At 36.1% G+C, this 17,358-nt stretch overlaps 1 protein-coding gene across 1 annotated transcript; it reads left to right on the forward strand.

The window, feature by feature from the left end:
• Positions 1–11,680: 11,680 nt before the first annotated feature.
• LOC136807849 (uncharacterized) lies at positions 11,681–13,472 on the forward strand. Its single transcript, XM_067064469.1, has 6 exons — positions 11,681–11,753; positions 11,936–12,142; positions 12,289–12,528; positions 12,651–12,744; positions 12,951–13,148; positions 13,272–13,472. The coding sequence occupies exons 1-6, from the start codon at positions 11,695–11,697 to the stop codon at positions 13,470–13,472; spliced, it is 999 nt and encodes a 332-aa protein (XP_066920570.1). The 5' UTR covers positions 11,681–11,694.
• Positions 13,473–17,358: the final 3,886 nt, after the last annotated feature.

Here is a 17,358-nt window from a genome sequence, read left to right on the forward strand (position 1 = left end):
AAAACACCTTGTTGCAAAGAAGTTACAGACTAAAGTACTAACTAATAGGAGGCTAAGAGACTAAAATGCTAAAGAATTGCATAAAACATTTCCACACATATAGATCAACTTTCTGTCGCCTGTTTTGGAATCATTATTCCAGTCGGGTCAATCTGTATTCACAGAAAGAACTGCCCCGGGATTTACCAGTCAGACCCGACTGTTTGTTTACATTTGTTCGAACCGGGCCGGCCGATCACACCGCTAACCAAAATCCAAAATTTCCGCTTTTCTACCAAATTGATATAGTCTAAGACAACAGCTACTCCCGTAAAAAATTCCCGTCTTCACGTTTGTTCCCCTTATAGATGAAACTCGTCTTAGACTATAGCATAGTCTACCTCCGATGCTAATGCTAATTCTTTAGACAGAAAAAAAAAAAAAAAAAAAAAAAAACACACACACATACAATACACAAGAAACAATTTTTTTGCTTCAAGGTGATTGATTAAAATTTGGCTATCAAGAATAAGAATAAGTTATCCATTTATGAAAGGTATAAAGCCTATATTTGCCCCCCGCAGGAGCGTAGCGACGAGGAGGCACTCATAGTTTCACGCATAGATATTGGACTGGAACCTCGAAATTTTGTTGCGTTTGTTTTGTCGCCCAAGCATCCCCGTAGTTAGTCTCTTCCGTAAATGTTCGGTTTTTTCCGGGACGGTAGTATACATATTTTCATATTCATATTACGTTATATGCTATTACCATTATTACATATTACAATTTTAGTTTTGATTTAGCTTTGAAAAGCTGAAGCGAGTGTTATAAATGCAAATCATAACAGTGTATGATATAACACGAATTACAATATTACTTGTGCAAATCAAAACAAACAAAATGGCAGACTGGTTATGATGATGATGAGCTGATTCATTGACTGGAAAAAGTGTTTGTATGTCAAATTTTGTTTCTTGTCTTTGAAACTGAATACTAACTACTGTAATTTAGTCAGAAGTTCACTTCAGCAATGATTTCAATTCTTTTTCCGGAATCTTTAAAGAAATTTGCTCAAGTTTTCAATATATTTTTGTTCAAACTCTAATTTATCTTTGTCTTTTATTTTATTAATAACTACCTTTATTGTTTATAGAGCTTCTCGAGCTTTAAATACCATCATATGGTCGTAACTCGAGAAAGTCCTTCTTAACTTAGTAAAACAAGATACCGGCAAAGTACAAAAAAGTTGAATGTATGCATATGTAAAGTTGAATCCAAAAGTGGTTGAATGATTGTTGTGAATGTCAATCAAACTTTTTCTTTTGGTCTTCAAAATAGATTTACCTCACTTGCACTACATGCGCACATTCAACTTTTTCATGCAGTTGTGATAGCCTAAATAACTTACGCTCCAGCGGTTTGATGAAATAGCTCCAATTCTGGCTTTCCAAGTTAGGATGGACCTTCCCGAAGGCATTTAACACTGGTTAGACTAGGTACACAGACAGTCATACAGAAACACCATAAAGTGAAAGTATATATAGCTATAAACTCAAAAATTCTAGCTTCCTGAAGGCACGTCTCTTCATTGTCTGCGCTGCTTGGAGAAAAGATTGCATCATGAAAAAGTTCACGACTGTACGTCTGAATGGACCAGAATGGCATTCCTTTATTTTTCTTTTGACCAATATAATAGAAGATTTTGTTTGAGAATAAGTGCAATCACAGCGTACCCAAGTGGAGGCCGGGCCTTAACTAGGATTGGTTTCTATTTCACCCTATTTAAGATGGCGCAGAACTTTTTGATAAATTTCATACACAGTATCCTCTTGACTATTGTTTATTAGGCAAAGTTGCAATAGAGAATTGTTGAAATATAGCAGCCAATGAAAAAAACAAGCTATTTCTGATTGGTTACCTTGTTGATTTATTCACCACTATATATTTTGCCTACAATCTAAGATGTCTGCGGCATTATCAGAAAAGGTCTATTTAGTGAATAATAATCACGATATATATTGTTGTAAGAAAGAAACTAAGGAGAAAAAAACAAACAGGAGATGTGAAAACCTGTAAACTAATGATACCATAATTTTTGAAATATATTTTTGAGAAGCTTTTCCAGCTTTTCCTCAAATTTTATTAAATTATCAAGCTGTGAATTCTTCAAGTATTTTGTTAATGGAATATAATTTTTTTTCAAGCAAATGCCTCAATCAATCAACCAACCAATCAATAAATCAATCAATCAATTATTCCTGGCCATTTTATAATGTTTTAATCTTTAAAGCATTAAAAAGCTTTATAAGTGCATGACATGATCTTTATGTGGGGGCATTTAGTGAAAGCTATGACTAGTTATAATTTAGTTTGTAGTACTTTCTACGGAATTGTTTAGCCAGAATAATGTCTAAGGCTCTGTCAGACTATAATCCTTTGATTACTTTTGTTAATCTAAGACATTTTTTGTTTAATTTGGGCCAAATAGATAGCAAATAGAATCACGGGGGGCACTAGGGCTGCGAGCTGACGGGGGAGGGGGTGCCACCCGACTTTCGACCATCGGACCCTTACCGGGACTAAAAAGGAGAAAACAAAGAAACATTTTGTGAATATTACGACCCTTGGGACAAGTTTGACCAATTTTGGGGGTAAAAAGTTGAAATTTTCCTATTTCTCCGACCCTTAGTGAAACAGAAATTTGATTTTCTGATTTTCCCAACCCTTGTCGAAGCACCCGATGTTGATAGTAGAACCTATTTTTATGGCTTTGATTAAGGTGAATTATAATTGAATGTGCAGTGGAGTGTGGTGACATAATCAGGATAAATTTTTGGAATATCAAATCAAAATATGATATTTGGTGGGATACTAAAGTCATTGTCCGAATTGTGAGCTGTATTTAGCCATCTAAATTTTTTTCATTCATGAACCAGGGCTATAAAAGGTGTGGAGGGATACTATATATGAAATTCCTACAACATTTCCATGCAAGGCTTATAAAACATAGCCTTTGTAAAGGCCACTTTTTCATTAAAAATTTAAAGGTTTGTTTGAAGTTCCCAAGCCCACATCGCCTAAACTCTCAAACACTGCACTACCCCCGGGGGAGGGGGCACTGACCTTGACGACCGACGGGGACGTGCCACTGGAGTTTCAAAAGTCGATCCTGTCAGAAATGAAATTTGATGAAAAATAGACCCTGTCAGAAGAAAAATTTGATGAAAAACCTACCCTGTCAGATTCTACTGTGAAAAACCTATACCATGTCAGATTCTACCCTGAAAAACCTACCCTGTCAGATTCTATGTTAAAAACCTACCATTTATACACGTTTTTCGCGTTTTTCGTAAAGTAAGACGTGATATCAACATTTGCAGGTTAAAAAACTACAGCATTGCATAAACATTAAACCTCAATACCTGGGAAACCGACCAAAAGAATCGACGACGAGAGTTATGAAATTACAAAGAAAACATATCTTTAATATTATTCAAAATCATCACTCTCTACTTCCACAAAATGTGTTTCAAAGCTAGAAAGGCCATATAATATTATAGATGTACAAGAACAAATAGAACGCTAAACTTTCAAAAAATGTAATAATGAACGTAGATAAATTTCCCGGGGGGGGGTACTAGGTTTGCGAGGTGACGGGTATGTCCGAGCCGAAAATCGAAAATCGACCCTTCGAGAGACAAAATTTTGGGACCCTTTGAGAGACTTTTTCGTAAATTTTGGTCCATTTTTTCCAAATTTTGGTTTGATTTTCACCAAATTTTGGTCAACATTTTTGGAAATCGTGACCCTTTGAGAGAGAAATTTTTGATTTTCGTGATTTTGGGACCCTTTCAGAGACTAACTTTTGAATTTGTACCCCTTTGAGAGACTTTTGAGGAATGAGAAAAGGTACCCTTATGGCTCGCACATACCCGGCACCCATTTTGCCTAAGTACCCCCCCCCCCGGATAAATTTCAGATATCCGTTTCCAGGATTACCGTAGGATCACGGTCATTTACGCAAGCCAAAAATGTGACATACGGAAAAGTGCATGCGCGTGTTTACAACTGATATCGAAAGTGAATTTCCCAATCCAAGATGGCCGCCGTCCCTGACAAGTTCCCCAAAAATAAAAGAGAAAATGGCTCATAACTTTCCTTTGACACAACCCCATGTTATGAAATTTGACAAATACTTTTATGAACTATTTATTTATGTATGTTCCAAATTTCTACTCCCCTCCTTTTCGATAAAAAAAGTTAGAACCAAAAATCGGCTCCAGCTTAAAATCTCACTGACAACCACTAAGAAAGAGGTCAAAAGATGAATAAATAAGGATTTATCCAAATTTTTACCAAAAAACTGTTGATGGTTTCTGAATAAGGTACCTTTTGGCAACCTTTTCCCAAAAAATCTTTTTTGGGTAATTTTTCTACAGGGAGAAATGAGACTTTTTCCAACCCGAATCAGTGTGCTATAAAATCACCGGGGTTTGCTTATTACACAAACTTAAACAGTGCGTTAGTTACCCATTTTATTGATATTTTGGTGCACTGTAGGAAATAAAAGATTCTAAAATATGTAATAATTTTAAATTATGAAATTCTTTTTTGTTAAGTTATGTATTAAAAGGATTAATTTGTCTGAAAAGACCCCCTGAAATGACAGACTGGTTTGTTTACATTTGAAATCGAAAGTAAATCGTCAGTTTGAAAAAAATATTTCTTAATTTTCTTGACTGACGACTGCACCATTACATCAAATTAAGAATTTTTAACTATACTTGTTTTAGTCTCATTGAATATCTGGATCATCTCCCTAAGTTCATATCAACTTGATACAAAAAATACTAAAATCCCTTTTGCTTGCTTGCCTCCCTCATTTCGCTGGCTTTGTTATACGATATACGCGCTACTACGGGCAATTAGATAAACAAAAGAAGGGGGAGGAAGAAAAAGAAGAAACTTCTCGTCGATAACAAGAATGGACAGCCACAAAATCGATCTCAATAATGTTTGTCGCATATGCGCTGAAGCCTTTCCTCGCGATAAAAAAGGAAGGCATAATTTAGTTTGCAATAATGTAAAGAATATCGAGACAGCGTTTTGGTTGGAAAATGTCGAGAATGACAAACCCGAGGTTCACCCTCCAGAAATATGTGACTCGTGTTACTACACCATGAAAAACATTAATAATGGGAAATCAGTATCAAAGATCACCCCATTTGATTGGTATCCCCACCATAATGGCTGTATGATCTGCTATAGATACACAATCAATCAAGCAGCGGGACGCAGACCAACTGAAAGAAAAAGTAAAGGCCGGCCACGCGCATCGGATATTCTTGATCGCTCAAAGATATGGACAAGGGAAGTTACTGTTAATCTTAGGGAATCAACAACATTTGAAAATGATGTAATGAACTATTCTGACTACGACTTAGCAGTAAATATCTCTTTGCCGTTGTGTCAATGTGCAATGTGTGAGGGCATTCTACAAAGACCCGTGGTATTAAACGAGTGTCAGCACGCATTTAGTTTGAGTTGTTTGGCAAAGAAATTTGAAGGTAGAGACGATATTGAATGTCCCTCTTGTAGTACCAAATTTTCTCCTACGCTGATAAAGCCGTGCACCGTTAGAACCCGACTCATTCAAACATTGGTTTTGAAATGCAGATGCGGATTACAATTCAAAAACAGTAAGCTTTTAGACGAACACAAAAAGGACTGTGTCGGAGAAAAGGAAGGTAGCTTATTAAGGGGGGGGGGTTTCAGGGGTCTTAAATACCGTCATACCGACAAAATTTTGGGTCAAATACCGTAATACCGTCGGTAAAGGAAGCCTAATACCGATACCGATATTATACTTATGTTTTTTTTCGAAAATAATAAATTTTCAGTTTTCAAATCTATTGTGTAGTAAAAAATTAGAAACTGTACAAACAAGTCTTGTACTTTATGAGGCCCCCTCCCAGTCAACCCTCAATTCAGGGTTGACTGAGGATTCATGCACAAATCTTTGCCAATTCACGTATTCACGCGCGAAAAAACCATTTCCACGTTCACGCACCAATTTCGCTTTTACATCTTTGGTTAAACAATTGTGACCTTATTGGGCTAAATTTGACCTTTTTATGGTCTCTTTTAAACGGATTGAACTATTCTTATACCAAACATTTTCGCCAATATATAAAGTTTTTTGCTAGTTTTTGTGACCTTCTTCTCGATATCGTCGACTTTTTAAGGCCTCTTTTACAGCTATTGAGCTTTCATAAAGCAATATTTTAGGTCTACCGCGCCAAAGTTACTTGCTTGACAGGAGGCAAATGCAAAATCAGTGCCGTAGGAAGCATTTTCATATTGGGGGGGGGCTGAAGTTTAGTGACACCGTGAGGGCCAACCATGGTTTGGCCTTAGGGGGGAAATTTTGAAAATTTGAGCTCTAGATTGCTTGAAAATGCACTCAAAACATGCACTTAAAAGACAATTATGACAAATTAAAAAAGAAACTTTGCATTTTGCAAAATAACCATTTTTAAACAAATTATATCCCCCCCCAGTTGCTACGGCACTGAAAATTAAGCCTTTCCCTCTTATTTCTTCCTCGCAGACCCGTAAGATGTCTTTTATATTGAGAATTAATTTAAAATCGAGGTTTGGGCCAATCATGGTCTGAGAAGCCGTAGATTTCAACAAAGGCTTCATAGAGGTGGTGCTGTGGTGCAACTAGAGGACGCGAATTCTAAAGTTTAACCCCCCCCTCCTATGGGAGGAAAGAAAATAAATGGAAATAAGAATGCGAGCGAAGCGAGCACGAAAATTTTTCGACAATTTTCGCTCTCCTTTGTCATTGAAAAACGGCCTTTTAATACGTTATTGTTAGCCAAGTATGCCTTGTTTGGTCACACAATTTTTAATTTTATTTAACACTGACCATTTGTTGGCAAAAATATGGTACGGCGAGCGACGTACCTGCCGTACCCGGTGCAGCGTTCCAAGAGTTTCGCCCAAGAAAAAATTTAAAATTTAGAATGCCTAGATTGCCTGAAAACGCATCATGTGCATCATGATGTGAATTATTTTTTAATCGTTCGATGTTGCACAAGATGTTTTTAGAACTACCTACTTTAACTAATTATTGAAGGAGTAAATACCGCCTTTACCGTCTCTAAGTTACTGCAGTAGCAATATAAGTGAATACGGAGAGACGACCATATCATTTATTTGCTGACGGAGAAAATTTTATCTAGACTCATTCGTTGGATGCAGTATTTGCATCACAAAAGTTGTCATTAAAAATGGGCCCGCAGAAAGATAACAAAAATATTTGTTTAGATGGCGTAAAGTTTTGCTTATTTTGAATAACCTCACCATGACAATAAGTCAATAGGACATCTAAAAATGTGCGAGCGAAGCGAGCAAGAAAATTTTACTGGTTAAAATAGCGGAATAGACTTATCTTTTTTGAAAATGTTTCTGCATGAAACTCGTGAAGAAACTAAAAGGTAAATAGTTTTATACCGAAATACCGTTTTTTATTGATAAAAATATCGTAATACCGACAAAAAAACAGGCAATTTACCGATACCGGTAGAAAATGAAATACCGTAATCCCGTCGTTTTTTTCTCGTAATACCGATTTACCGGGGGTAAAAAGGCCCAATACCGTCATACCGTAAAAGTGAAACCCCCCCTATTAACTGTTCATGAGTTGCTAGAACTTGATCTCGATGAATGTCCGATACCTGCTACGGTCGAACAAGCTACCTTGAAGATTTTGAAACATAAAATCGATAGCTCAGAAAATGGTACTGCTGAGTTCCCATCTGGCGGGCCAAGGGTAAGCTAAAAAGATTTTTATTTCGTAAAAATATGTACCTAGCCTTTTGTGCATTGTCTAAGGAAAGAGGTTTTGCTAATTTTCGAAGTCATCTAAAATATTAAAAAAAAAAAATCCTTTTTTTCAGCCTCGAGTATTCATGTCAACACCGAAACCTGTGAAGCCAACAGCGGAATGTTCTTCTCGTCACCAACACCGCCGAAATAAAGGCATTAGAAAGTCTATTGAGTTTGCTTCGAAGACGACTATTTCCAAACAGATGGCATCACTATCAAAATTCCTTCTTAATTCCCACGTCTCAGATGCAATTAAAGTATAAGGCCCTAGGAATAAAAACACAAAAAAGGCAGACTAAGGAGGCAAGATGAGATGTTTTTGAAAGTGGTCGAAATACACTGATCTAGGTACGAAAGGATATGAGCAACAGAGGAAATAGAATAGAGACATAAGTGTGCAGTAATGGAAACAGTATATTTCGAAACGTAAACAAGAATGCCGAAAATGTATAATAGAACTTGGGATGACATTGGGGATGCATCAAGATATATATATATAACTGAGAGCCTAACCCGTTTTGACGACGGGTGTCCTGTGTAACCCGTATTTATATATGACGGGGGTCTTACTTAGCCTGTTTTGATGACAGGTGTCGCCTAGCCCCGTTTTGATGACGGAGGTTGATAAGCCCCGTTTTGATGACGGAGACTTATACGCCCCGTATAAGACGGAGGCTAAAAAATAAACAGGGAGGTTGCCCTGGCGAACCTTAACACCGTTGGGACTACAGTGTGCGAACCTAATCCAGATCTAACTGGATCCTTGACCTTAGGGGATGAATCTAAGTAACTGACTACTGACATGCAACGGTTACGGAGTAACCCTACACCCCAACGTCACCCAAATCCAAAGAATAACATTAAAAGGAGGGTAAAGAAATTAATCTGAGGAAATTCTAGACACATAATGACATTAGGTAGGTTGCAAATAGTGATGTAAAAATTTTACCTTGGCCAAGTTAGAATTAAACTTAGAAATATCTTGGTCAGAGATTTGAGATACCTAAGATAGCAATCCCTAGACCGTCTACCCATAATGTGTATCATTGAGTCAGACACACATGCGGAGAGGGTAGCGGAGGCTCCACCCATGCAAAAACTTAGGGTATTTAAACAGTGTTCAAGAGGAAGGAGCTTGAGCAGGGTATGGACTTTCCTTCAAGATATAAGTTTGCCATCCATGAATTTCCATATATTATTGTGAAAAGGAATCTCTACGAAGAAATGGGTCTTAGAAATTGTAGTCTGTAAATTTAAAAAAGGAGTAGGAAGAGTTATAAACAAAGATATAAAAACAAAAAATTCGGAAAATATGACGGCAACAAAATAGAAAGAGAGAAAATATTCAAAAAGCATCAGCATTAAGAAAATCAGCTAGGAAACTAAATACAATCATGTGGAAAATTGAAGAACTAAATTTGAGTTTTAAGAGAGCTTTAAAAGATCTGAATTTAAGCTGTTGATTCGAGATCTGTACAATGTGATTCAAGTCTCTTGCAGAGATGTGACATGAAACGGAAATAAGACATCCTAATTAAGATTTGGTTTGTAGTGAATGTACGCTGCAAACTAAACTTGGAGATTACGAACGGTTCAAAACATATTATCTGTTAGCCATTAACTATATACAACTAAATATTTTCATAAATGACTTGAACTTGGTCCTTTGATTATTCAAAAGTATCCATGCTCGAGAAATCTATTGAAATTCATTCTAGTCCTTGTCTAGCCACTGACTCTATCAAGTTGAAACAACAATCATTGTTGAGCTACTCAGGAGCCACAAGCATTTAATACAAATTCTGCAAGTATTTGTCTCGAAAGGACAGCACTAAAATTTCAAAGTACTCCATACCATTACAGTTAGGTTGTGATTCCATTTAAGATACTGGATGACTAAGTCATTTTGTGAAGCCCTTTTCTCCGTCAACTCCTATATAGCGAAAATAATTTGACTTATCAAGAATTTCCAAAAAACCTGTTTAGCATTTAGTCACAAAACATTTGGCTGCAAATTGGAGCAGTGAACCTGCCAGTCAAACTTGTCTTCTTATCCCTTATTATAAAGTTTCAACCCATTGTCCCAAAAGGATAGACACTTCCGATAGTAGTCAACGAATATCGATCAATCAAACTTGACACAACACTATAAAATGATTAATTTCAAAACATTAGCAAAGAATTGATAAATTTATCCTGAATGTCTGGCATTGCTGCCCGTCAAATGTTGTTACCTCAAATGTAGGATATTAGTTAAACGTTAAGAATAATAAATTCAGGCCATTGAAAATTTTTTAAATAAAAACCGACCAGTCCCCAGAACAATGGAAGAAATGATAGTTAGAGAACAGCCTCCTTTTTGACTTGCTGTCGTTTAAATCAATAATAAAACAAGGAGAGTTGCAGAAAATGTTTGGGTGATTTTGGAACTGCAAGAAGTTTATGACATAACATCTCAAAAATCAAAACACATGCAAAATGACACATCAATCCAGTCAAAATCCACTATAACAAGCATTTAATTTGATCTTATTAAAGCAAAAGACGAAAAGGCTATAAAGACGAAAAGCAAAAACTGGATCACTACCCTTATTCTTCAAGTCACAAGTAACAACACCAATTTGTCATTTCAACTTTGAGAAAGCAGATACAAATATTCAATCGTACCAGGCTTGTATACCACGTACGTGTCAAAATCAAAATCATTAAATCTGACATCTTTCTCAAAGAACTTGTCCCATCATATCAAATCCCAAAACAACTTGACAATCGTTTCATAGCTCATTGACCGGTTAATTTATAACAATTATGAATAAAAAATACATAACCATAACACTGGATAACAGGCCCCTATCCCCAACTCTGTCAAAAGGCTAAATGAAGCAGCACAACGACCGACAATCACAACTCCAGAAACGATGATAAGTGTCACTCTAGCCACAAATCACTCAGAATGCAGGAAAATCTTTTAAGCCTTGAACAAAATTCTAGTGCCAGAAATTATCTTGATTCAAGACAGACACGACTCCTCAAAACAAAGCAAAGGAGCAACAAAAAAAGCCAGAAGAAGCAAACAATCAAGTCAAAGATTGAATTTAAAATGCCACATATTCAGGTGAATACTGATAAACTTGCCTCAATAACTTTACCAGCCTTTTAAGACTATCTAAATCCAGACAAAGAGAGAAAAGAATACAAAGATTCATACCGAAAATTAAAGGATGGGTGGCAGTGAGAGTTGATGGACGTTTTTACTCGTAGCGAGGCTACCATTATTGTTGTTGATCGCTCCTGTGAGGGCGTTTGAGGCGGTAGCGGGTGAAGAGATTGTAGTTCGTTCGTTATTTGGATGGACGAAGCCAGCTCGCTGGATGCTTTCGAATACTGTTACCAGGATATTGGTTTCATCGCCTACTGAAGAAACTGGCACTGTTGATGGAATTGTAAAGTTTGGGCGAGCCGTTGGATTCAACGCTGGTTGTTGACACGTGTAGCAGATATAGCGGCAAAATAGCTGAAATGCTCGTCGTTGTTCGTCGTGTTGTTCGTTATTCAGATGATGAAAGATTGAAGTTGTGATCAATTGAGACTGAGCTGAACTGCGCTGAAAGGGGCTTGACGGTAGGATATATATAGGCGAAGGAAAGAATAACCGGCAGCCGAAATATACTATTTACATAGCCGCCTCGGTGCGGTGGCGGGATGTACTTCATTCGACTTGGAATTAACCTGAGCTAAGGTTTAGCTCCAACTAAAAATCAACGAAAATATTTCCTGGAGGAAATTGGTTTTGGTCGGATTGAGATTGACGAGAAAAAAATGCTCTCCCTCAAAATCAATCTTGGAATGCCTTGGGAAAAGTTGAAAAAGATAGGAAGGTACAGTACCTGGATATCTTTTTATCTTTTTAATAAATAAATAATGCAACTGAGGTGTCTCTCAAAAGGTTGAGCTACGAATTGGTGCTAACAGAAATTTCTAAATTGTGAAGCAATAAATATTTTCAAAATTAAAAAGAAAATATTCTATATATTAAGTTAAATATTTCATTTTGTTTAAGGTTTCTTAGCCAACACAATATCAAAACTGGTGGTCACAACAAAATGAGAAATTTGCACAAAGAACTGCGTGGTAGTGGCTGGTGTGTTAAAACCGGTTCATTTATGAAGAAAATCAGCAAAAGCAAATTTGTTTTAAATGAAGTGCCCTGGGGCTACATAGAGGATTTGAAATCACACGTCCTCGAAAGAATCGACTTAATTGACGAGTAAAATACTACTACCACTTTATTAAGATAGATGTCGTGTTTTAACAAAATTCTATTGGGCTAATTCACTCCTTCTCCTTTGATAAATCCAATAACAAAATTACTATACACAAAAAAAAAATTAAAATATTTTCTTTACTGTTCAGGGCAAAAGAATTGAAGTTTGAAGAGTTTATGAAAGATGAAGTGCATGTGAAAATCGGGGAAGACCATGGTGGTAACACAGGAAAGGCCTGTTATGAGATTTGTAACCGAGATTCACCAAACAGTAAAGAAAATACAGTCATATTCAACTATTTTGAAGAAAAAGACCATCCACTCAACTTGAAAATAGCCTTATCACGATTTAAAGAACAAATCGACGACCTTCAAAAGTCCAGTTGGAAGTGAGTGTTTACAATATTGATCTCAAAATTCTTTTGCAAGCAATGAATTAGCTAATCTAGATTACTGTTGGCTGGTAATTGTTTTTGTTTAATTAATTGTGAAATTGTCTTTTCTTTTTCAGTGACAAAAAGATTCGTATGTTTTTGATGGGGGACTACGAGTTCCTGTGTAATGCATATGACATTAGCGGAGCAAGTGGTAAATATATGAAATACGTATTATAAATATATTTTTATAATATGATACTTGATAGATAATGAAAAATGAAATATACATACAGCAAAGTAATATAATACCTAGTAAATCTTCCAGTATTATTATCAACTGCTTAGCTTAGCTAAGATTGTACCTTATCTTGGGAAAATAAAGTTTGGATTTGTTTTGGCCAAAGAAGTTTCACATTTAAAATTTACTATTTTCAGGGCGCCACTGCTGTTTACTTTGTCAAGCAACCAAGGAAGAGATTCAAAAACCAAGAAAAAGTCGAAATTGTAAAACAAGAACTCTAAAGACACTTGATGAGAACCTCAGGAATTTTCAAAAACACGGAAACCTGTCGAAAGCTAAGGAGCATTTCAATGTCATCAAAGAAAGACTCTTTAACATACCTCTGACACAGGTATTGAATTGAAAAAGCACTTTGATTCATTATATCCACCAATAATATTCCATTTATTTGGTCCAATCAAAATTCACATGAACAATAGTGGAACATAATGAAACAACTTTTCTAATCTTTCAGGTTTCAATCCCTGCTTTACACATTTCGTTGGGCACATACAAGAAATTTTTCGACCTTTTGGAAGAATACTGTTACCAGCTGGACTTTATGATCGCAGGTTCGACAAGTCAAGCAGATGGTTTAGAACGGTCCAAAATTGACAAACTTGGTGAAACGTGGCAGGAAATTTGCAGATTTGCATTGTCGTTTCATTTTCTTTGAGAAATTTCTCATTCCTCTGGTTTATAGTTCTCATTTGACATCCGTAGAGTAAAGACCTATCTCAAAAATTTTCGGCGCGTAAAAAAATAGGCGTTGTTTCTCGAGCCAAACTTTACAACATGCAGAACATGAATGTTACAGCAAGAAAGCAACAACAACATAACTTGGCAAAGCAACAAAAAGCATTGGAAGATGTACTTAAAGACATTCCTGAAGTAACCCCAACACAAGAAGACACGTTTACAGAAAATACTTTGACACAAAAAGACTCACAAGACTCTATTACAACTGTTGATGGTGATGTATTTCACGATTCTATTTCTCAATCTGTTCTTAATGTATCTAAATCGTTTCTTGACGACCCTATGAAAGAGATAACACTCGAAATGATTTTCTATGAAATGAGAGTCATTAAGTACGATATTGCTTCCAAAATTGAGGCTGTTAAAGAGGATATTCTTATCAAAATACAAAATGAGAATCTTGCCATGAAAAATGACATAGCCAACCTTAAAGATGAACTTTCTACAAAATCTCAAATTATTGATGATTTGAAATTCAAACTAGAGGAAGTTGGGAAACATAGTGATTCGGATGAATTGATCGAAATAGAGAGAGACAACAGTGAACTACAACAGTATATTCGTCGAAACAATATCGAAATCGCTGGTATTCCTGACTCGGTTAAACAGGATGAATTGGAGGCAAAAGTAATTGAAATTGGTAAGGCTGTTGATGTTCAAATTTGTCCAAAGGATATTGAAGCTTGCCATCGCTTATATCAGAAACAAAATCAGCAAGGTCCAAAGCGTACTGTTGTGAGGTTTGTAAACAGAAAGCTCGCAGAAAATTTGATTAGAAAGGGAAAAGACTTTGGTAAACGTGAGATCTTTGACAAAGCAAATCTACCAAAGAAAATTTACATTAACAATAATCTGTGCAGCTACTATAGATTTCTCTGGGGAAGGGTGAAAGCGTTGTACAATTGTGAAGCCATTGATTCATTCTGGGTTTATAACGGCACTGTTAATTTGAGATTTAATGATGGTATTGAAACAATGAAGGTGACACATCTTAATGACTTAGTTAAAACTTTTCCTGATCATAGAAAACTCTTCGTTTGAATAAGTTTTTTATTACATACGACCAATCCTCTTTTTGACAACATCTCTGTTTAATTGTGTACATTTTTCGTCTAAATGCTTGCTTTTTTCTCCCTTTTTTTATTACATTTTGGCTCGAGGAACATTTGCAAACTTATTTTGCACACAAAAACTCTACAATGGCAAACGATGACTGCTCTGTTTGCTCGAAAAAAATAACTTCTAAAACTTTTCATTCTTGCCCCAAGTGTAAAAGACGATCCCATGCACGGTGCTTAGGCGCTGAACCAAAATACGTAAAAAACATTTGGCTCTGTAAACTTTGTACGCATGATGCTCTACCTAATTTCGAATCCAATGAAAAATTACCCATTGGTAAAGATATAAGTCACTTAAAATCATATTTTAGACATCTAAATTCTATTTCAAACTCTTTTTCTAACTTCGATTCTCAAATCGATGAACAACGTGGCGATATTACTTTTGATGATCATGTTAATCATTTTGACTGCAAATATCATAGTACTCAAGAATTTGCTTCTCTACCTCTCAAAAAACAAACTTTTTCTTGCCTTCATCTCAATATCTGCTCTTTAGAAAAACATCATGATAACCTTACTACTTTACTTTCTAATCTCAATCATAATTTCAGTATACTCGGTATCACTGAAACAAGACTAAATCTTCTATCGAAAACACTGAACTTTCTATTAGCGGCTTCAAATCTTTTGATACCCCTGCAGTCTCAACAGTTGGGGGAACTGCTCTTTTTGTCTCGAACTCTCTCAACAAAAAACCTCGTAAAGATCTTTCAAAGATAGTACACTCGGACTGTGGTAATCTCGAATCAACCTTTGTTGAAATCGTCTTAAAAAAATAGGAAAACTTCATTGTTGGATGTATCTACAACATCCCTTTTAGACATTGACCTTTTCAATGATAAATTCTTAAACCTTGCTAAGAAAATCCTGTCAAGAAAATAAAAATCTTATTTTGTTAGGTGATTTCAACATAGACCTTTTGACTTGTGACTCTGTGATTTCTCACTCCAAATTTCTTGACATTCTTGGTGCCTACCAGATTCTACCAACTATTACCTTGCCAACGCGGATCACTGATACCTCTAGTACTCTTATTGATAACATCTTTACCTCTCCCTTTCCCTGCTCTTCTTTCTCTGGAAATCTTACAGTTGCTATATCTGACCATCTTCCACAATTTCTAATTTTGAATACTGACTGTGACTCTAAGTACAAACCTGAACTTCCTTTTCGTCGAGATTGGTCTAGATTTGACGAGGCTAGTTTCAAAGAAGAGTTTGATAGCGTTAATTGGAATGGTCTTCTTGAAATTGAAAAGGGAAATGTTGACTCATCTTTTGATTCTTTTTTGACTCGTTTTACTTCTTTGTATGATAAGCATGTTCCTTTGAGACAGTTGACCAGACGTCAAGCTAACCTTCTACTCAAACCTTGGATCACCAAAGGTATTCTCGTCTCTATGAACATCAGAGATAGCCTTAAAACCGACTATTTGAAAGTCCCTGATTCTTCATCCGATCTTAAGAATTTTCTTCGTGACAGATTTAAATTTTATCGAAATCGCATTGTTTCTCTTATCCGTGCGAGTAAAAAACTCCATTATTCTCGTTACTTTTTCAAACTCAGGCAATCTTCGAAAATTATGGCAAGGCGTCAGAGAGATTATAGCTTCTCCTTCTTCTTCAAGCTCTATTTCTCTTAACATCAATGATTCCCTATCTTCGAATCCTGAAGAAGTTTCTGAAGCTTTTAACGATTTCTTTTCAACCATTGCAGGTAAAATACGATCAAAAATTCCCTTCACACGTCATCATTTTTCAGAATGGCTGAAGAATGACAATCGAAATACCGACTACTTTCTCATTGCTCCTGCTTCTAATCTTGAACTCTCAAAAGCTCTTATTGCTCTCAGTGAAAACAAGGCTACGGGTCCGAATAGCATCCCTTTCGAATCATTTCTTCCAATTTGGACACCCTTTCTTCGATCTTTACTCGTATTGTAAATCTCTCTTTCTTTACTGGTGTCTTTCCAAGTCAGCTGAAGGAAGCGAAAGTTATTCCTGTTTTCAAAAACAAAGGTTCTCCATTCGATGCTGAGAACTACAGGCCGATTTCTCTTCTTTCTAATATTGACAAAATCTTCCAAAAACTTATGCATAAACGACTGATGAACTTTCTCGACCAATCAAATACAATCTACCCATTACAATTCGGATTCCGATCAAATCATTCAACTGAAACAGCCCTCCTTTACTCCATCAACCAAATTTCAAGTGCTCTAGACAAAGGTAAGTATGGATGCTCAATTTTTATCGATTTACAAAAGGCATTTGATACCGTTGATCACTCTATTTTACTGTCAAAGCTAGATTTTTATGGGGTTCGTGGGAAAGCTCTTGAATGGTTTCGATCATTTCTTTTTGAAAGATCACAGTTTGTTTCAGTCTCTGGTAAAAACTCTTCTTCTAAACACATGCAACATGGTGTCCCCCAAGGTTCTGTTTTAGGCCCTCTACTCTTTCTCCTTTATGTTAATGATCTTCATATTGCTCTTCGCTATTCTCTTGTCAGTTTGTTTGCTGATGATACTATGCTCTTTTTTGCGAATGAATCTTTGAAACCGATCGCCAAACAAGCTAATATTGATCTGAAGCTTCTTATGAATTGGCTCAAAGCTAATAAAATCTCTATAAATGCTAGTAAAACCGAGCTCTTATTATTTCGTCCAATACGTAAGAAGAT

The sequence above is a fragment of the Clytia hemisphaerica genome, unplaced genomic scaffold (genome assembly GCF_902728285.1).
Source record: "Clytia hemisphaerica strain Z4C2 unplaced genomic scaffold, Clytia hemisphaerica genome assembly, whole genome shotgun sequence".
Classification (NCBI taxonomy): Eukaryota; Metazoa; Cnidaria; class Hydrozoa; order Leptothecata; family Clytiidae; genus Clytia; species Clytia hemisphaerica.

Coding starts and splice junctions, on each gene's coding strand:
- LOC136807849 (XM_067064469.1), top strand. CDS start 11,695: ATGCTCTCCCTCAAAATCAATCTTGGAATGCCTTGGGAAAAGTTGAAA. Junction 11,754..11,935: donor AAGTTGAAAAAGATAGGAAG/GTACAGTACCTG, acceptor ATTTTGTTTAAG/GTTTCTTAGCCAACACAATA. Junction 13,149..13,271: donor TTAACATACCTCTGACACAG/GTATTGAATTGA, acceptor CTAATCTTTCAG/GTTTCAATCCCTGCTTTACA.